Source organism: Bos taurus, chromosome 26, assembly GCF_002263795.3.
Source record: "Bos taurus isolate L1 Dominette 01449 registration number 42190680 breed Hereford chromosome 26, ARS-UCD2.0, whole genome shotgun sequence".
Classification (NCBI taxonomy): Eukaryota; Metazoa; Chordata; class Mammalia; order Artiodactyla; family Bovidae; genus Bos; species Bos taurus.
The window spans coordinates 27669067-27691556 of NC_037353.1; the positions used below are offsets into that span (position 1 = coordinate 27669067).

The 22490-nt window shown below is 40.8% G+C and overlaps 1 protein-coding gene across 5 annotated transcripts in view; it reads right to left on the reverse strand.

The window, feature by feature from the left end:
* SORCS1 (sortilin related VPS10 domain containing receptor 1) overlaps positions 1 to 22490 on the reverse strand; it is a 576630-nt gene that overhangs the window by 115852 nt on the left and 438288 nt on the right. For all 5 annotated transcript variants that reach the window (XM_059881921.1, XM_024985735.2, NM_001191207.2 and 2 more), the window contains 3 exon segments: positions 20336 to 20425; positions 13352 to 13531; positions 2894 to 3040 (listed from right to left, as the gene is read on the reverse strand). In XM_059881921.1, the coding sequence (XP_059737904.1) occupies positions 2894 to 3040; positions 13352 to 13531; positions 20336 to 20425 (417 nt within the window).

Sequence of the window (22490 nt, forward strand, 5' to 3'; positions counted from 1 at the left end):
GGAATCTTGCAGGCAACAGTCAAATATCTGAATTTCATTCCATCTGAATTAGAAAGTCATTAGAAGGTTAAGGAAAGGAGGGACATGGTCTGAATTTTTACAGTTTAAGTTGACACCTTTATGTAAAATTTGAGAAAAGAACAATCTAATCTCTAATGCTGCTGCTAAGTCACTTCAGTCGTGTCTGACTGTATGCAACCCCATAGACGGAAGCCCACCAGGCTCCCCCTGTCCCTGGGATTCTCCAGGCAAGAACACTGGAGTGGGTTGCCATTTCCTTCTCCAATGCATCAAAGTGAAAAGTGAAAGGGAAGTCGCTCAGTCGTATCCGACTCTTAGCGACCCCATGGACTACAGCCTACCAGGCTCCTCCATCCATGGAATTGTCCAGGCAAGAGTACTGGAGTAGGGTGCCATTGCCTTCTCCACTAATCTCTCATGAAAGAAAGCAAATAAGAGGTTGTCTAGGGCCAAGGGTGTGGGTACTGACTGTGAAGAGGCATAGAGAAATTTTTTAGAGTGATTAAAATATTGTATCTTGACTGTGGTAGCTGTTACAACATGAGTCTATACATTTGTCAAGATTTATCACTAAACTCTTAAAATGCTTTTATGTATTTTAATACATAAAATACATAAAATGAAATAATGCATATTTCAACTCAATGAAGTTAGATTTAAGGGGGAAAGAAAGGTTGAATTGGCTGCTATGGTGAGATGAAATTGCCAGGTAGAGACAGGAGGAGCAGCTGTCACTGTAGGGACAGGGAGGAATAACGATGCTTGTATTAGGACGGTCTCAGTGGAGATGGGGATGTACGGATGTACGGTGATACGGCATTTATAATTCGGAGGCACAGCAATTAGACTTCGTAATTCTGGGCTGGGGGAGGAGCAAGGAATGTCTCACTAAGTGCTTTGTATAAGAGGCATTTCTAATGGTTCATTTATGATGCCAGAGCACCCAGGAAAGCCTCTTTAGGTGATACAGTTGGCTTTTTCTCATGGGCATTCAGTCATCAACATGCATGATGGGATGGAAGATAGCATTAAGCCACTGGGACATCTCCTGCATCTTTGTCTTCAACTTGGAACAGCTGAATGAGGAAGGTGGGCATGTTTTTAAAATGCTATTTGCCTTTTAAATAGCCAGTGGGAATTTGCTGTATGACTCAGGGAACTCAAACTGGTGCTCTGTAATTATCTAGAGGGGTGGGAATGGGTGGGAGGTGTGAGGAAAATTCAAGAGGGAGAGGACATAATGTACACCTATGGTTAATTCATGTCGATGCATGACAGGAATCAAACCAATACTGTAAACCAATCATCAATCAATTAAAAATAAATAAATATTTTTAAGTGCTATATGCCTTGCATAGAGTAGGCATTCAATACATAACTGCTACATTCACTTACTCTGTAACTGGATTTGTGTACTGAGTAACAACTGGCTTTTTCCCCCTGTAAGTTGCCACTAATAGGGATATAAGCTGAGTGGGAGGCAGAATTTCAGACTGCTTCCCCTGATACATGATGACAACTGTGGTATCCTCTGCAGCTAATAAGGTCAAGCTATGGCTGTGGCATCTTCTCCACTGGGAGGGTGACCTGCCTACAGCTGTAGGAGACGAACCTGCAAAGTGACTGCTCAGACTTCATGGGACAGAAGGAAGCAGGCTCAGTGTGCATAACGTTAAATAAAGCTGGGACTGTTTGGTGGGTGTGAATAACTGGTATATATCCAGTCCTTCTTACTAAAACTAAGAGGTCTCTTCTCTAGCTTTACAGACTGCTGTCTCCCTTTTATGAATTTAAATGAAACTTTGGATTTGTTTTCTAGAAATTAGCATTTAATGATATATTATTTTACAATTAATCCCTGCCTCCCCTCCTTCATTCACTCAGTATCAAATTCATGTGTCAAGTAAAGGGCAGGTATCATAAATACTAAAAAAAGTAGGATGTGACCTTATAATCATTCACTCATTAATCTATTCTCTCTCAAGTAGACAGCAAACTTCTTGAAGACAAGACACATTTGTGATTCTTCTCTTGGACACCATCATATAATCAAATACAAAATAATGTGATCTAATCTATTTACTGCCCCAATGCTAGACAAGTTTTTACAAGCCATATTTCAAAGCAGAGGTCAAAAAATTTGTTTTTAAGGGTCAAATAATAAATATCTCATTGATGGACCACACAGTTTCTCATGCCTATTCAACTCTGCCACTGTAAAGCAAAAGTATCCATAGACAATATATAGGTGGATAAGCATGACTATGTTCCAATATAATTTTATTTAAAAAACAAGCAGTGGGCTAGATTTGCCCCACAGACCATAGTTTATCAATACTAGCTTTATATAATGACATAAATGAATGGAACATATTATAAAGAATACCGATTAAGGATTTAAATCAGTGGTCCTTACCTTTGTTTGAGGCGTAAATTTCTCTGAAAATATGAATAAGCATGTCCACTGGGAAATACACTTACACAATTCTGCATTCAGTCCACCAACTTTACAGCTGAATTTATGTGTCATTAGATCCTTAACAGGTTATTCATGGGAAAGTAAGGGTATCTTTTCCCACCACAACTGGAAACTATCGTACTCTCCCTTAAACTACAATATGCGGTCCTTATCAGAAACTGGACAGCAACTGAACATCCTTGGAAACAAGCAAGAGCCTTACGTTTTCTTATGGCTTTGGTCCATCACAAGCAGCAAAGCTGTGACTCTTTCCTATAACCGCCTTCACACCCTGCCCCATCCAGTCCTGTTCCTCAGTTGAGCAAGAAGCCCTGGGCCCATGTACATCTGCTTGTTGACCTCCATCTCCAGCCCTCACTACGTGGGGCATTTCACCCCCATATGAAGACTCACCAGCACGCAGTGCACAGGGTCCCCTCTTAGGTCTGTGTCTGGAGCCTGCAGCAAACGCCAGTCTCTGCCTTTGTTGTATGTGATGAAAGTCTTCACTTGGTTGTCAATCTTCTTGTTAGCCAAGAACATTCCCTTTATCCCTGCTACCTGGGAAAAATGGACATGGCTGAAAAATACCTCAATTTGAGAAGAAATGTAATTATTGTACTTACAAAAGAAACCAGACTATCAAATTCAACTGTGATCACTTGTCTTGAAGGAATGAGAGTGAGGGTTGTGCTTGTGTACGACTCCCCGGGCTGTGGGAGACAATGCAATAGCCCCATGCCCCCATGCTTGGGCGATCCCAATGCAAGCTTGACAGTCTTCTTATCTCCTCTAAGGTAGGTTGACAGTAGCTTACAGCTGCCTAGAGATAAACTGATGCTGTTGGTTCTGTGCTTGGCAAATGATAAACAAATAGGGGGGTACAATACTTTGGCACCTGATACGAAGCACTGGCTCACTGGAAAAGACCCTGATTCTGGGAAAGACCGAAGGCAAAAGGAGAAGAGGGTGGCAAAGGATGAGATGGTTAGAAAGCATCACCAACTCAATGGACATGAATTTGAGCAAACTCCAGGAAATAGTGGAGAACAGAGGAGCCTGGCATGCTGTAGTCCATGGGGTCGCCAAGAGTCAGACAAGACTTAGCGACTTAACGACGACAACTTTTATTTTATTTTAGGCAAGCACTCATAGTCTTAAATACTTTATCTCCTTTAGTTATTGCAATAGTCCTTTTGGGTAAATATCACTCACTCTATTTCACAAGTGAGGAAACTGAAGCTCATTCAGGTAAAGTGAGTTGCCCAGGATCACAACACCTAATGGCATATAGATGGTAAGTGGTAGCCCAGGGATTTTAACCCAGAGCTCTGTGGTTTCACAGCCCCTGCCCTTAATGATGAAATCACTGCACTATTCACAGCCTTGGGCAATTAAAAGAGATCAGTGCAAACTCTGGATCCGATGACTATCACTATTTTTTTTCTGTAAAAGGTCTATTAAACTACCAAAATACATTAAGCAAAAGAGAACAGCTTTTAAACATAAAGAAGTAGGTTTTCCTAAATTGTCAAACAATTCCTCCTCAATTTCTATAGTACTATTAATCCTACCATAAACAGCCCTTATTATTTATTTGACTCTGCAAACATGATTACTTTTTCTCTTTTATATCTTAGGAAAGACGCAACAATAAAGAAGTTGCCAAAACTGTATAGGAACAAATCATTAGCTGTGTGCCATATTTTTCACATGTTTTAGAATTAAACATATTTATGCATAATTGACTCTACTTTAAATTATAACAATCCAGGAAAACTTGGTAGTGAGAAAAGGGTCTGAAATGTGTTGACAGGTGCATTCTAACATTCTGCAAAGGTTATCTCATTTAATCCTCACAAAAGCCAAGGAGATACAGCCTCATCTGAGGATGAGGGAATAGAAACTTAGATTAAGTGGCTTTCTGGAGCACAGGCAGAGAGTAAGTGAATAAGCTAGAAAGAATACCTGAACCCATTTAACTTAACTCAGGTCCTTTATCTGACTTCCCTTGTATATTATAATATGAAAAATTTAAGCAGAAGGATGAAACCATGGTATCAGTCCTTGCCATGTACAAAACACTAAACCCAGTCCTTTTTAGGTAAAACCTCCAATATTTGCTATAAACCTGCACAGCACCTATCATCCCAATTCTACAGACGAGGAAACAGGCATAAATGAAATCTAATTGCTGAGGATCACAAAGACTTGGGGTTCACACCCAAATCTGTTAGACTTCCGACATTCTTTCACCAAATACAGCTATGACTTTGTCACTTCAAAGAGGCTGGGCTTCTATCAATAGAACACGCACGTTTTGCCTTTGCTTTTGACACAGTCAAACCTCATTAGTTCGTACCTGCTGTTTTGGCATCTGGGATAATTTAGAATTGAGCCAACTTTGTACTCTTTTGCAACAACAAGTTTGTTAAGCAAATAAATGGTATAAATGAGTTGCTGGGGGGAATACTTTGAACTACTTAGGAAAACAAGCTTCATTTGGGGCCTGTAACAGTAGCCAGAATACTTTTTTACACACTGTGGATCCTCCACAAATGTGGAAGACATAAATTTCAAGGAATACTCTACCTCTTAACAATGGTATATTAGTTGCAAACAACGTTTATTTATTCACTACACCGGCTCCATAAGGATTACACACCAGGGAAGCCCATGTTGGTCTTGCATATGTTCGAGAGGCTGTTACATATTTAAATGACACTATACTGACAATTCTTTAAAGCTTTGATTTCATAAATCAGAATTTTCCCACAGTTGTACCTGTCTTCCCTCCATAGCAGTACCAAACATGGACAATGCAACACTCGAAGTTTATAGGACATAGAGAAGGAAAAAAAAAACATTACCTATTCCAGTAGTTCCCTTGCTGTTTCCCGTCCTGTTCCTCTTTTGGCCCAGGTGTCAGAGCAGGGCTACGCGTGTTTAGAAGCTGGTGCATTTGATTTGCAGAAGCGGGTGACTTTATTGGCCCCTGATTGTCTGGCTTTATCAAATGCCTCTAGAGCTTTGTAATTCATCTCTGGCAACCTGGCCTTCAGGTTTATCTTGAGGAGTACAAACTTAGCAAAGCCAGGGGGATGCATCACAATAAAGGATAGAGCTGAAGAAGGTCTGCTTATTTTCCTCCTGTGGCCAAGGCACTTAATCTGGGAAAATCCCATTTGGAGGGTATTTTTATTTTATTTATTTATCTGTTTATTTAGGCTTCTTGGGCTTGGTCTGCAAAGATGGTCAGCCTTGCCGGCTGTTAGGTTTTCGTGCCACTCATGGTTCCTTTTCCCTGAGCCTGAGAAGCCCGCCTGCCTGTCTCAGTGCATGCCTGTTATGAGGTCTCGTTATGTTTCTAGAACTTCTACCCTCTTACTGTGGACTCTGGATACAAAGGGAGCAGTATTAGTACCCAAAATGTGGAATATGTGTGTACATGTGTGTATGTGTGTGTACATATATGCACATATGTAGTAGTGTGTGTGGGTGTGTGGGTGTGTGTGTGTGTGTGTGTCTAAGGTCTAGGTTTCTGCTGAGGATGAGGGTACACATTTTTGTTTCCAAACAACTCCCTCTGCATTCACATCATGAGCCCATTTGTGCACTGGGGTGGGCTGTGGTGGGATGACAGGGCAGGTTGTTGGGTGGAAGGTGGACTAGTATTCCCACTGAAGCATGCCTTCACGTAGACACAGAGGTCAAGAAGATGCACCTATGGAGATGGCACACCCTGCTGCTGGCAGTCTGCCTCCCTTAAGGGAAGAACTGCTATTACCTCTTCTGCCTGTCTCAATTCTGCACAAAGACGCTGAGTATGTTGAGAAGCCACTTTTACTTCTTTGTCATATGGGGGAATATGATACCCAAAGTTTCAAAGTTATTTAGTCATTATTTCTTATTCTCTAACATCCTACAAGCCAAAAATACCACATTGACTGGATTTTTCAACATGAAGTGTCAGAGTTCAAACCTCAAGACAACACAAAGCCCTGCCCTCAGGATATCAGCCTCAAAGTGCCACCTTTACTTCTCTTCTCTTCCTTTTTTGATCATGAAGGCTACCCCCACTCCCTGGGACAGCATCCCAACGCTTATCTCTCCCTACCCATCCTTCAAGACCCAGCTCAGTAAGTCTTTACCAGAAACCAGAACCTCTCTTTTAATCCTGACTGTCCCCAACTCTTCTTCTCTGCCCTTCAATATGTCTCCCACACAGATGGTATCTGTATCTTGGCTCTCAACAACCATGTAAGCTTCTCAAGGGCACTGGTCTTCCTGGAAATGTGTCTGGTACTCCTCAAACTTCTTACCACATGTGACTTCTTCCTAGCTTCTCCTGTCATCTCGCACATCATCATGTCTCACTTGGGTATAATTTCTGGATTATCATTCAATCCACCATATTCTCTCATTGAAATTAATAATGGAAAGTCAGTTTATACAAGAAGTGCTACTTTTGTTTTTAGTAAAATAGTAAGAATTCTGCATTAGAAGAGAGAACGAATTCATAGTGCCCCAAATTGATGAAATACTTAAGAAATGTCAGACATGACATGAAAGGCTTTTTGCAAGCAAGTGCGCATCCATCCCTCCATGCAGGGTAAGTGGTACACTCATTGCATCCTCATCCTACACATGCAAGAACCAATTACTCTAAGGTCATCCCCCCAAGAACTTTGGGAATGCACTCCACATCAGTGTGTCTGACTTGAGAACCCAAGAACCTAACCCTTTGGCAATACTAGTTCTTCAAACTCCTCTCTCATCCTGAGAGAAATGTTATATGTAGATATTACAGGAAATTGCTTTTCATTCGTTCTTCAGTACATGTACTCAGTAGTTGCTCAATGAATATTTTTAATATCCATCACTTATGCATTCTAAGTACCAGGAAAATAGCACCTAGAATGTCTAAGGAAGTATACATTCACTCTGCAGGTTTTTTTTGAGAGTCAGAATATGCCAGGTCCTGGGACTTAGATTTCTTTAGTGATTTTAAGAAAGAATTCCAGATAACTCCTTTGTTTCTTAATATTCCTCCCTAGAAGGTGCTCTCCTACCCCAAATCTTTCATACATTCCACATGGTGGCCATGTTAGAAAGATTCCCACACAGGAAAGTTTGCTTATTTCCCTAATGCTGACTGGGAGCTGATTCTTCCCATCCTCTCTATCTCAGACTTTAATTATGAATCTGAAATATCAAACTTAGAAGAGAATTTAAAAAATGAATAAACGACAATGGCAGGAAAGAGAACATATTGCCACCATTATGTCTTTGGAGACAGGATATTTTTTGTTCTAAAGAGAGGATCCCAGCCAGGAGAGACACATACCCAGCAAGTGCCTTTGTCATCAGAGAACCCACTGCCAAGAAAGACTATATATTTTTTCCTTCCCTGTTGTCTTGGTCAGGAAGCACTCACCTACCCAGGGAGAGAATCACCTTAAATAATTAGAGGGTATATTGTATGTCTTGCAATAACTATGTCCTAAATGGGAGAGGAATTTTCTTCCCTACCTCTTATGCTGGATTGTAAGAGGTAGTCTTTTCCCAAGAATCAAGGTGTAGTTACATCATCAGAATTGTGGAGCTTTCTCTTTTGGAGAGAGGTGCTCATAACATCAGAGAAGGCAATGGCACCCCACTCCAGTACTCTTGCCTGGAAAATCCCATGGACGGAGGAGCCTGGTAGGCTGCAGTCCATGGGGTCGCTAAGAGTCAGACACGACTGAGCGACTTCACTTTCACTTTTCACTTTCATGCATTGGAGAAGGAAATGGCAACCCACTCCAGTGTTCTTGCCTGGAGAATCCCAGGGACGGGGGAGCCTGGTGGGCTGCCATCTATGGGGTCGCACAGAGTCGGACATGACTGAAGCGACTTAGCAGCAGCAGCAGCAGCAGCAGCTCATAACATACAGAAGACACTATGTGTGTAACAAAATGCACCACTCACCAGTTACATCTGTCATACCGCCCACTGTGCCTCACTCATGCATGCATACATTCTGTGCATTCTGAATTCGCAGCCAGGTGGCTACATTCTCAACACAACCCCTTCTGCTTGTCTGGGATGAACTGTCATTGTCCATTAAACCAAAGGGCTCGCCATCATCATTAATTAATATCCCCTTCCCAGAGGAGGGAGGATATTGCCCAGAGCTGTCAGACTCCGTATCATCATCCACTCCAGACAGATATACCAGGAACCATGTGTCTCAGACACACTCATCGCAGCTCTTTTGCTCCAGCCACCATTAAGCCTGCTGTCTTCTGTGACCTGCTCCACGTGGTGCCACTGGAGAATTGTGCTCCTCAGGAATGACAGAATCTTAGGACACTTGTTTCTAGGATTCTCTTGTATGAACACATCCACCAGGCAAAAGTGGGAGTTTCAGGATAACATAGGGTGAATTTGCTTAAACTGCAGGCTCAGGACTTGGTGTAGTAAATGGTGAACAGGTCCAAAGCCATCATCTGTTGATTCTGTTTATGCTGGCTTTTTCCCAGACCATTTTCTTCTTCCCGTCTGATCTCTTCTGTAGGTATAGTCTAATATGATTTATGCTGCTCTCTAATGGGCTTCTATCTTATGGTTACTACTTGGCCACAATCAAATAGAAGCCTGAATACTGATCTTTCTAGAGACACACAATAGTTTCTAGTTAAAAGATTGCACACTCTAGAATGCAGATCCTAATCCTGACACTTATGAGCTTTGTAATCTTATAAAAAATGATTGCATTTTCTCTGCCTCCATTTACTTATAAACAAGAGTGATGATTACAGTCCCTGTGTCATAAAGTTAATATATAGATTGAATGAGATAATTTAAAAGCTTCTTTATAAAGTATCTAAATGGTATCCCAAATATTATCTATTTACTGTGATCTTTCTTCAACAAAAATCACTACCCAGCATTTTTGCTCTGAGGCCAACTTTCCTGACTCACATCTTGACTCTTCATGAATGGGGTCCATGGCAATGGTTACCTCACATCGAGGGGAATTTTTGGCATTTCAATAACTAAACCATGTAAGATAGGGCCCCAACACTTTGTCCCCAACATTTCCCTATCTCAACACATACATACACATGGTTCTGGTGTAGCTGCTGCTGCTAAGTCGCTTCAGTCGTGTCCGACTCCATAGACGGCAGCCCACCAGGCTTCCCCGTCCCTGGGATTCTCCAGGCAAGAACACTGAAGTGGGTTGCTATTTCCTTCTCCAATGCATGAAAGTGAAAAGTGAAAGTGAAGTCACTCAGTCGTGTCTGACTCTTTGCGACCTCATGGACTGCAGCCTACCAGGCTCCTCCGTCCATGGGATTTTCTAGGCAAAAGTACTGGAGTGGGGTGCCATTGCCTTAGAGAACTGCATTTGTTGTAAGGTTCCAAGGAGAGAGTGAATAAAATGATTATTTTTCATGAGAACTGTGCCTCCCTCTGCATTTCCCACACAGACTCACCAATGATACATATGCCTGATACACAGACTCATCACACAGTCATGTTACACAGTTCACCTCGGCTAACATAATTTAAACAGCACATGAGAACAGCAGGTGATCAGCATGTAGAAGCCAAGAATGCATGTCATCTTCCTCTGTCACCCCCAAAACGTGAGCAGATGTGCATTCTATATATTCTATCTCTGTCACCCCCACCTGGCATGTTGCTCATCTCTCCTCCTTATTAATTCATTTATGGATTTTCTTGCTTCTCATTTATCTCTAACCACTCATCATTCATTGTCATTCTACTGGGAAATTCATGCTGGATGGCTTTCAGCTTCCTGCTAGGCAGAACAATCAGCTTTAAGGAACATGTGCCAGGGTCCGTGTCAGCCAATATTCTTTCTATCTAGGTAATCAGCCTATATGGCATTGCTGCTCTGATCACATCAATTTCAAATCAAGTTGCTGTGAACTGCCAGGTTAATAAAACAAAGCCTCTTCTTGCCCCGGCCCCAGGATGCAGAACACCTTTACAGAATGTAGTCCCACCACAGTTCAAAGTGAGGATAATAAGAGCCAGCAGCTTCCCTACAGACAGTCAACTGAAAGGAGAGATACAAAGGGAAAACACAAAGGTTACCAAAAAATGGCTGGCCGTGTTCAGAGCCACTCTGGTTCCTCTTCTCAGCCCCTGCCTGTTAGTAATTTTTGATTTCAGAAAACCATTCATGGAGACAGTTGCAAATAACAGGACATGACAAAGTCATTCTTGTTCAAATCTGTCATCTTTTCCATCATCAAGGGACTAATTAAAATGTTTTCCATTTTGGCAGAAAATAAAATTAACCAGAGAAACCATTCCACATGGACTTAAAAAGAGGGAGAAGGTCAGCAGGAAGGAAAAACACCAGCTGAAAATCAGAAGATGTTTTCAAGAGAGCAGGGACAGATCCAAGGCCAGAGAAGCCAACTGGCTGATTAGTGTGGGACCGTTGAGTAGATTTCACACTCTCGAAGCAAGCTATTTCCACTGTAAATGCTGGATCAAAGCAAGAAAATGTGTGATATTTCAACAAAACACACTTAAAGTTTAAATGTTTATATGACATTTACAAAAGAGGACTGAAATGTGGTAATTTACATTTGTTTATAAGAAAAGGTTCAGATAGTAAAGAATCTGCCTGCAATGCAGGAGACCCGGGTTCAATCCCTGGTTGGGAAGATCCCCTGGAGAAGGAAATGGCAACCCACTCCGGTATTCTTTCCTGGGAAATCCCATGGACAGAGAAGCCTGGAGGACTATAGTCTATGGGGTCACACACTCTGAGAAGAGTCAGACATGACTGAGCATGCAAGCACAGCATAAGAAGACAACTTTGGTGATAAAGGATGGCATGTGGCCTTGCTAACTGCAATACAGAAAGAAGTAGAGATTCTGAACAGTGGAGGTACATTGGGCATTTAAATAATATGGGTTGGTTTTAAGATTATAAGACTAGAACATTGTTTTCAGGCTTAAACTCATTGGAATGTAATATTGATTATACTATCTATAATCTGTTGAGTATTGCTATATTTCAGGCACTGTTCACAGTACTTTAAGAAGATTAGCTTATTTCATCCTCAAAGAAATCCTATCAAGTAGATATTACATTTATCCCCTTATTTTAAACAAGGAGACTAAGGCTCAAAAGTTGTTGGATTTATCTCACAGAGATATATATGTGTCATGCCCAGGATTTAAATCCAGCCTGCTCAACTCCAAAATTTACACCCTAAATCACAATTTTATCCAACATGAATTTAAAAGTAAATCACTAGAATATGTAAATGTTTTCCAGAATACATGTTCTGTTTGAGGCTGAGATATATGATACTATATTTATCGGGAACATGGGCAGGAAATGAAGTGGAAGAAATTTGTGACTGCATAATAAGTTTGCAGGGTATTTTCCTAAATATATACACACAAACTATGTCCTATGCTGTCTACTGTAATTTCCATTACAAATACTTGAGCTCTGAGTTGTGCTTACAGTTCGCTAACATGCCTTTATGCATACAGAGAAGTTTAGATACTAGAAGAAAATTCCCTAAAATACCTAAAGATGAAGGAATATAGACAGCATTAAAAGAATTCCAATGATAGGTTTACATTTCTTAAGTGAAATTGGCTTCTTTCTTTGACATAACTGGATATGATTCCCTTTCTACTCATCACACAAACAACTTATATTCTCTGAGCTTATCCTCAACCAAATGACAGTATCATTGTGACTGAACACATTTAAATCAGTTTTATAACTATTTTTCAATAGAATATAAGTAGATGTTTGCACTTCCCAAATTCCAAATATGTTTTGTAATGGCTCATTATAACCCACTATGAATCCTTCATAGCACAAGACTGACGCATGGATAAAATCTGTCCCCAAATAGCAGCTTTCTTTTACCTGACTCTACTTTAGATAGCCAGTAAAGTGTTGGTGTTTGTCATGAAAGCTAACTGAGCCAACACATGACTTTATTTTGAACCTGGTCCTTCTGAGAAAACAAGGGTCAGAGTTCCCTTAAGGAAATCTGGTAAACTCTGCTTTTTGTTTCTCTTCCTTAGCCCTCTTTAGGAAAAGAAAGACATATGAATCTTATCTTATACATTGGACCCCTGAGAAGATGACAATCAGCCTGTAGAGGTTATGTAGTCAGAAAGGTCTTCAAGTCCAAGTGAGTGTCTTTTTTCCCCCAATATTTAGCTACAATAATTTTCAAGTTTTAGTTTGTATTGGAGCATAGTTGATTAACAATGCTGTGTTAATTTCACATGTACAGCAACACGATTCAGTTACACATATATGAAGGATAGCTTGAGAGTTTGGGATTGACAAGTACACACTGCTATATTTAAAATAGGTAACAAACAAGGATCTACTATATAGCACAGGGAACTCTGCTCAATATTCTGCATGAACTAAATAGGTAAAGCATTTGTCAAGGGAGTGTGTTCTGATGCAATGCAAAGATGTTCTCTTCGTTCTTTCTTTTGAGATGTAAGAGAGCACTGCCGGTCACTTCTTTGCTCCACCCCTGACATCTATTAGTCCTTTAAGACTATTTTCAAACTTCATACTAGACCCACTCTTATTCAAACCTTTTAATTACCTGACTGCTTCCCCAGATACTTTCCAAGTCCTCTGGACTTGGTCAACAAAGAATTCCTCCCAGAGATGTCTTGTGAATTGCAAATTAACCAATATAAATGTTCTGCAATCCCTTCCCTCTCCCAAAACTGAGGCCACGTAAGGAACTAGTCATTAAAATGACTGAGGGAAGGGCCAACCCATGGCCTTCAACTGCCGGTCAAAGCACCGCAGTAGCTGAAGACCACACATGTCTTGTGACATACCTCATAGAGGTCGATCATGACGTTGCCCTCAGGGCCTCTGCTGCTCTGGACATTCTCTAAGGCCAGGGTGAAGTAGACTCCACGTGTGTCTGAGATGTAGAGGTTGTACGTGTCATTCTGGTTCCACTCCTGGACCGCTGCAAACACTTGGTTCTCATCTGTGCTGATGACGTGCATGTCCTAAGGAAAGACACAGGGAAGGGGAGAGGAAGAATATTTAATACATGCCCCTGGCATGTATCCACAGAATGTGAAGATGAGGAACACCAGGACAGGCACGTAGGTAGCATGAGGGAAGATAGAGATTTTCCTTTTGTGTATCTGTGAAATAACAATTAGTTGAGTGTTAGCCACATATTTCCTTTGTCACTTACAAGGTAAGGTCATCAGAAAATAAGACAGAGATGCCTGGTAGCTCAGTTACAATATAATTGCCTCATTAGATACTTTGAAGGATAATTTCTCAAAGATGTATGACTTTGGAGAATCAGGCATCCTGATAAATTTGCAAAACACAGAGTACATGCTCAGAAGGCATATATGAGACAGAACGAGGGACAGGGAGAAAACAGACAAGCTTTGCATCTCTCAATGTGGTCTATGGAACAGCAGCATGACCATCACCCGTAAGACTGTTAGACACATAGAACCTCAGGCCTCACCTGTCAAATAGAAACCTGTATTTTAATAATATCCATGGATGGGTAATATGCACATCCAAGTTTGAGAAGCACTTCCCTAAGGCTCAGCAAGCCCTAGATGTCCCAGAGGAAAAATGTTTACCTGAGACCCCAGAGTACTAACCTTCAGGTTAATGAGCACTCCAGGTCTTAGCTTATCTAAACATGTACCCTGAGAAGTTCAGCAGGAAACCTTAAATAAAAGAGGGAAAAAACACTCTGCATAATTGATGATGTTTTCAGCCTCTGGTTGTCCTGGAAGATAGAAACAAGGCAGAGGTAATGAGAGGCAGTGAGCAGAACCCCTGGGGTGGCGGTTCTGAATCCTTTCTCCCCGACTTCTGACCCCAGAGGAGTAGGTGTTCAGGGAGAGGCTGACACAGACCAGGGCTTGCTGTCTCAGACCAAGGCCTGCCATCTCCCTCAAGGATGCCAGCTCATTCCTCTCAGCAATCTTTCCCCCTTCACCTAAGGTGGTACATATCAGTATCACTTTAAAAACCCCAAATCAAAACAAAACAAAACAGAATTGCACATAAGCCTAAAGGTAGAAGAACAACCTGAAAAGATCCTTAGCCTTTGTGTAGCTCAGTGCTCAGACTCTCCAAGAGGAATCATCCATTGTCCTTGAAAGGCTTCAGGACATCCATCAGTCTTCCTTGACAACAATTCCAATTCTACCTAACTTGTAAATTTCTCATTGTAATCTCTGCCCATATTCTCTCAATCAGTCAGTCAGCAGTTCAGCTTCAAGTCTGTTTTAGACACAGAGGAATGAGCCTCTCATTGTTGATCATAGTGAACTCAAGTGATTCTAGAAGGAAGACGTCCTTACTCAAAGGGTTTCATGTCCCTGACCCCTTTTCAGACCTTACTGCCATACTCTGGAGTCTGATTGCAATTTTATAGGAATAATCCAGAGTCAGGAGCCCACCAATGAATCCTGCCCATGGATCCAAGGTGGTCGATAACGCAAAGTGAGGTTTGGTATAAAAGCTGCCCCATGCATGACTTTACTTATGTACATTTTATTTTTCTTATGTACATTTCTTCTGGCAACGGTAGCTTGATGTTCTTTGACAAACATTCTCATCCCTCTCAGACAAATTTCCCTCGATGCTCAGTCTTTGCTACTTTCTCCCACCCTCAGCACCAGAAGTGATCTTGCAAGCCTAGCATTCAGGGAACGCTGATCGTTGGATTGGCAATGGACATTCCACCCAAGCAAACTTAAGACATGATTCTAGAATGACTGTGAATTACTACACAGAGAGAGAAACTATATTTTACTGTTAGTTTGCAAGCAGTCAAAATAAAAAATAAAATCTAGATCTGTTTGAGATATATCTTGCAGGTAGAGGATAAGCCAATCCAGAAAAAAAAAAAAAAAGTAGGTTCAAAAGGTAAAGAGAGATGGTTCAAATTCTGTGACACTCTTGGGAGTCTCTGAATGTGGATACCTAAGAAGTCTGGCCATGTGTGAACTTGTTAGAGAGGACAGTAAAGCAATGATTGAAAGAATGGTCTTTAAATAAAGCTAAGTTCAAATCCTAGCTCTGAAATTTAGCTATGTGAACAGAACTTTGTGCCTCAGAATTTCTACCTGCAAACTAGAGATAATAGCATGTCCTTCATGGAGTTGAAAGGATTAAATCAGTTAGTAAGTATTAAGCATTTAACAAACAGTGCCTGGAACCATACATGCTAGCTATTTTTAGTTACACAAACCCTCCTTTGTTGATTAAGCCAGGTTGATTTGGCCTTTCTGTTCATTGCAAATATTAGGGTATTGAAATATTATATTTACATATATTATATATACACTAATACACTTGATAAAAAAGTGGTTCATCCACATGTTTTGTTTTGTTTTTCCTAATGGAAGCAATTAACTGTGGAAATTAGCCCAAGGGTCATTCATCCATGGAGGGCCAGTGGTTCCCCATTTCCTACAAGACAAGTATCAACATCCTTACACTAGCATTTAGAACCCTTAGACAACTATTCCCAATTCATGTTTCCTTCCTTGTCAGCGGGGTGTAGCACCATCCCTGAGTTCAAGCTAAAATATTTCAGCACTAACCCGAACATCACATAACTAATTCCCACCTCTGTGTCTTTGGAGTGAATCAGTGCCCTCGTGAACCTTCGAGGTCTGGGCCACAAATAGACGATGCATTAAATAATCTTAGGTGCCAGAGTAAATCATCTGTATTATCCCAGCCCACTTAAACTTGTCCTTGGTAGATGTGGAAGAGAAAACATGGATGCTTTTAAGTGTTTAAGTCACTTAGAGAACTATTCACAGGACTATGGCTGATTCATGTTGATGTATGGCAGAAACCAACACGACACTGTAAAGCAATTATCCTTTAATTAAAAATCAATTAATTAAAAAACAACAGATTAAATGGTCAGCACCAGATGAGGGCCAAGGACAGATCTCTTTCTCTAAATACAATCTAATTTTATTGAATAGACTGTTTAAAAATGACAGATGACATTGGTCTTAAATATTTTAACTGAAACCGATGACATATTTAAATACCATCTTTCCTTTTCTTGTCTACATCCACTTATATCAGGAAAACATGCTATCTCACCCAAAATGGCACTTCATGTTGAAAGCTCATACTGAGATACAAAATTTTAGACCAAGAAGTGAACTCTGAGATCTTTTAGAGCATTTCCCAATGTCCATTCGATAGGACATCAATATTGTTGGATTTTAATAGTTTTTTTTTTAATGGATCCCTTTGTAAAATGTTTTGATGAATGCAAATTATACAGCTTTCTTGCTCACAGGACATCCTAGAATCTTTAAATACTGGTGAGCTTGTTAGTCTCCAGACAAAGAGCATGGAATGGAGTTTATTTCCTTTTTTAAACTTTCAATCATAAACCAAATTTTCATGAAGCATCTCTAAAGGCATTTTATTGAATAACACATTTGAGAAAATATTATTTTGAATCTAAGCTCTGTATGTAAAAAAAGAAGAAAAAAACGAAAACAGAGAAATTGATAAACCAGCCCAAGGTTCAGAGCAGGTGAGTGACAGATCTAGGTCTGGAATTAGGGTCTCTCGCTGTGAATCAAGCAGCCTTTTCATCACCCACACCCCAGTTCACATCGATCTTCTCCAACACAGACAACTAGATCCATACTAATAATAATATTACCTTGCTTTTATAGAGTATCTGTCCTCCAAAATGCTCAAAGCACTTTCATATGTATTGCCTCATTTATCTCACTTGAGTAGCTCAGAATGAGCTCCAAGTATGTTAAGGGAGGAAAATGGTCACTAGCTCTCCTTCTGCTGGGCCTCAGGCTCTTAACAGTAACAGCAATATTAAAATCTCCCCACCCCTGCTTTCCGATCATCTTTGCCACTGTATTATTATTATTTTTTAATACAGCTCAGGTTAACCTCAGTCTTTTCAGAGCTGATGCAATGGAAGGGGATGACTAAAGAAAATTTGAGCATGGAAGTGCTGGCTTTTGTCTCCCTTCTTTCAGTGAGCATGGAGCTTTGCTCCTTTCCTGCTGCAGCAGGAAAAGGTTTGATACAGGTCATGAAACATATGCATCTTTGCCATGGATCACTCCACCCAAGCTGAGGCTTCTCTCTGAAGGTGTAATGGGATTGTAATGAGGCATCTCTTTGCCTTAAATAATAAACACCTACTTGGACCAAATAATATATTCATTTGCTGTAGTGGCTCTGATTTTTCTGGAAACAAGCTAAATTAATCACCGCATTCTATCCTCAGACCTCAGATGAGGCTGAGTAATGGAAAACGCTCATCTGGGACAGTGGAGTCGGGGGGGTGGGGGTGCAGATAGCCAATTTAGGCTCAAAGTAAAACTTCTCTTTCCAGATTGGCACGTTACCACTGGGTGCGATAATCCACAGTGATTGGTGTGATGGCTATGAAAAAGCAATGCAAAGTATGCATTTCCTAACACCAGCCAAGGGACCAAAGTGATTTCTTTGATTTTAAACTACCATTTCTGAGACAACTTAGATCAATGGGACTTTTTTTTTGGACGCTACTCAGTGTATAAAAATCTGAGGGAGTGGGAGGTGCTGCTCCCTTTTAGTTATAGAATCTATTAATTTATTTTGAGAGTAGAAGAGTATAATACAAGGAATGCTGGTCTGGGAGTCCAGAGACTTATATTTTAGCCTTGATTCTGCAGCAAGTAGCATTTAGTTTAGCTGAAACTTATTCCACTCACAAAGTATATTCCCAAGAAAAAGTAAACAAGAGATGAGTGGCTCAGATATGCTGTTTCCTGATTTGGTCCCAATTCCCACATGCCTCTTGAACAGAAGCATCTCACTGCATTGAGTGTATTCTTGTTTTTAAAGGTGTAAATCTTGCAAGCCAACTACTTCATTTGTCAGTCAGTCAAAGTCAGAAACTTATTTCAGTGCTCAAGGAAACAAAGCAAAAGAAATAAAACCACCAGCTCTGTGGAACTTACCAAGATAACACGATCATCTCCCTCATGGACCTCCCTAAAAGATTACCAAGGGAAATTTTAACACTGAATTTTTCTTTTGCTGACTTTACCCAATTCTCATCTAAGGCACAACTCCAATGTTGTGTTTGTCTTTTTGTAAAATGCTATGCATGCTATGCTAAGTCGCTTCAGTCATGTCCGACTCTGTGTGACCCCATGGACAGATAGTTCAAGCTAAATCACGAGTGAGGAGCATTTAAACATATACAGGCACAGGCATACAGTTCTGGGCAATTACCACTGTTATTAATCTCTTAGCAGCTGAAAATAGTAACTACTCACATGGAAATAGTTTTTTGAAGTTAACAGCATAATTTAATGTGGGTTATTATCTCTAATGGGCTGAGGTTTACAGCTCACCTTTCACTACGCTAGGGTTAGGGGCAGAGTGATGGCCAAGAAGGAGAATTCTGCCTGGAGAAGCCACCGGCTCTCCTGGGAGAGAAGACCTGCAGTGCCCTCGTGCTAGATCTACCACAGGGTCCCTGGGCAGGAAGCTGGTATTGGTCCAAGACAGCATATTACAAACTCAGCAATAAAAACACAAGACACAGAGTCATGAAGATACAATTGAAAAGAAGTTATCGATGCTCCTTGTTCAACCAAAGATTTCAAAGCTGAGCTGCGTTTAAACCTACACTCTTCCCTTCTTATAACCACATACATCTCCCTTGTTTTACGATCCACACACCCACCTGTCAGAATGGCTATCATCAAAAAGCTCCGAAGGATTAGCAAGGATATACAGAGAAAAGAGAACCCTAGTACACTGTTGGTGGGAATGCAAATTGGCACAGTCGCTGTGAAGAATAATATGGCGGTTCCTCAGAAAACTAAAAATAGAACTACCATATGATCCAGCAATTTCAATGCTGGGTATATAGTCAAAGAAAACAAAACACTAATTAAGAAAGATAAATGCACCCAAATATATATATACCAATCAGAGAAGGCGATGGCACCCCACTCCAGAAGCTAATACAATACTGCAAATAAACTATACTTCAATAAAATTTTTTTTTAAATGAAGACGCATTTCAGTGGTTGTTGCTAGAAAAAAAGGCACGATGCATTAACAATTTACTGCCACTTAAAATACCACAGTGGCAACAAGACCGCAAATCCACAACTTTGAGCGCCTAAGTAAGTTTCACTTCCACTAGGTGGCGCTCCGTATTAACACAGTTCTTTAGTGTTTATGGAGAGACAGCCTGGGGATGTGAGCTGTTGGGAGTCTCTTGTCTGCCTCTATTTTCAAAACAGTACGTTTTGGGGAAAGTTTAAAAAATTAGCTGTGTCGCTGAACCCTAAAGACAACTAGTCTCATAAGTTCCACTGGGAGGGAAAGCAAAGGTCAGAAGCTGTATCACTGTATCTGTGATACAGTGACTGTATCACTTTATAAATAATAACAACAGGTCAGAATATACATGTATCATACCTGTTGCTCTGATATACTGTGTGTCCAAAGCATAGTTTCTGTTTTGCTAAAAACCAATACATACCGCTTGACAAGCAAAAGCAAATCAGTTATCAGTGTACTCAGATGTCCCTGTAGTAAGAATTCCAAAGAATCAGAGAAAGAGAGAGGAGAAGAGGGGTACGAGAGGGAGGGACCGCTGACAGAGAAAGGAAGATAGTGAGATTGGCAAAAAAGAATATACGTGAATTTGAGAAATGGAGATGGGGGATTAAAAAAAAATAACTACAAGAGACTGAAAGGGTCCTTGGGAAAAAGAATAGGTGCTGAAATAGAGGAGCTGATTCAGGCCATACCTTGGGCAAAGCATATTTGGGGAGCTTCATCTGGGCAAACGCATTCCTTCGGTAGGACACGTAGTAATGCGGCCGTCCCCCTGATGTCAGCTGCAACGTAAGCACAAAGGTGGTAAAAGGAGTCACTACCAGTTACAGGTCACAGAAGAATAGTCCCTGCCCGGAAGGGGTAGGTGCCAGCACAACAGTGCGAGTGACTGCTGTGGGCAAGTGTAAAGCACTGGCACCCAGTTCCAAAACAACCCAGTGTATGTGAGCTGGTCAGAGGCCCAAACTGAGCCCCCTTGACAGAAATACAATTCTTCGACTTGCCCTGTGGCTCAGAAGTCAGGAAAGAATTTTGGTTATTTTTCTTTTAACTGACACAAGCCTGAGAGTATATTGGATCAGAGCCCCTCAGCAACCCAGCTCTCTCTAGCCCCAAGACTGTGACCACACAAACAGGTCCTTGTGCCACATCAAAAGGGAATGGACCAGGGCACACAGTGGCAGGACTGGTGCCCCCATCTCCGGGCACTGAATTCCAGTTTCGTGCAGTCGCACCACTGGCTGTGTGCATGTCCCACACACAGCAGTGCTGCTGACGTGATAGATGGAAAGCCAAGCCAGGATCATGGTTCTAAATCATTCTCGATCTCCCCCTCCCGGAAGAGAATGGTGCTCTACTGCCCCAGGTCTGTCCAGGATGTACAGCCCAAAGAACCCGGTGGGTCTGAGGGAGGGGGAAGAGCAGGGTGGTCTCCATCTCAGTTGAGCACCATGAATGAGGTGTCAGGGCTGCACTGCCAAACTCTCCCTTAATCCACCTTTAATGAGATATTATTGACACATAACGTATGCAGTTTTAAAGTGTACAATATGATTTGATGCATACATATTATGAAATGTTTACCACATATAAGGTTAGCAATCACCTCCATCTTTTCATTTAATTAAGATTGTATGTGTGTGTGTCTGTGTGTATGTTGATAACATTTCAGACTTATTCTCTTAATAATTTTCAAGTATATAATATAGTACAGCCACCATGCCGTATACTATATCCCCAGAACTTATAGCTAGACACGTATACCCTTGACCAGCATCTCCCCATTTCCCTAGCTTCTGAAAACCACCATTTGACTCTCAGTTTCTCTGGATTCCTGTTGCCACTCTTAACTCATATAAACACCTACAGTTTGAAGTCAGTTGGTTTGCATACTCAGAATGTCAACAAATGCTCTGGGTGAATTTTCATCAGACACATAAAAATGTGACTGGAAAGTTATCATATTCACCATGATGTGGCCAGCTCTCTCTTAGTCCTAGAGATGGGTTATATATTCATAGCGGCCTGGGTAAAAATATATATGAAACTCTAAATGCACATTTGATTCTTATTTGTAAGTCATATATATGGATTATAAACTGTTAATAGAAAACAGGAAAGGTCCCTGGAAGCACCACTGATGGAGAAATGAATTATATATAGAACCAATATGGGTAACCATTTTCCATTTTAGTGTCACTTGATAATTTGATGCTGAAGTTATCAGAGTGCTCATTACTCATTTTTCTGAAGAAAAAAGGAAGTGTGTGTGTGTGTGTAATTGTGAAATAGTTTAAAAGTACAAGGAATTTGAACATTTGCTTTTTGATATTTGGGATCAAATATTCTAAATTATAACTTCTTGCCCAAGTAAATATAGTAGTGTCTAGAATGTCTCAATCGTAGTGAAATTGTATGTACGTAGTGTATTATATATAACTATTTAGCAATAGTAACTTTGTCAATTTTAACATGAAAAGCAACAACTGAGTTTTTAAATGTTTTGTCCAAACAAGTATAAAGTTTTATTAACTGCAAAAAGAAACAAAGGATACTTGTTCCTTCTCTCTTCTAATTGCTCCTGAACCCACAGTTTCTCAAATTGTTCTCTACTCTCTCTGGAAGTGAAAAACCCACCTGAATGTCTCATCTAAATTCTCTTGATCCTAATCACAGCAGTGTCTGACAATAATGGCTGATTACTGGCTCTGCCGCCCACTACCTCCAGCCACCCCACAGCTTGTTACCACCTGGCTCTCTATTTTTAAGGCAGGTTCAGAAGAGGGGGCTTGTTGGCTGACTGCTCTCGGAAGAGACTGACGTATCTGCTCAGTCCTATTGACGACT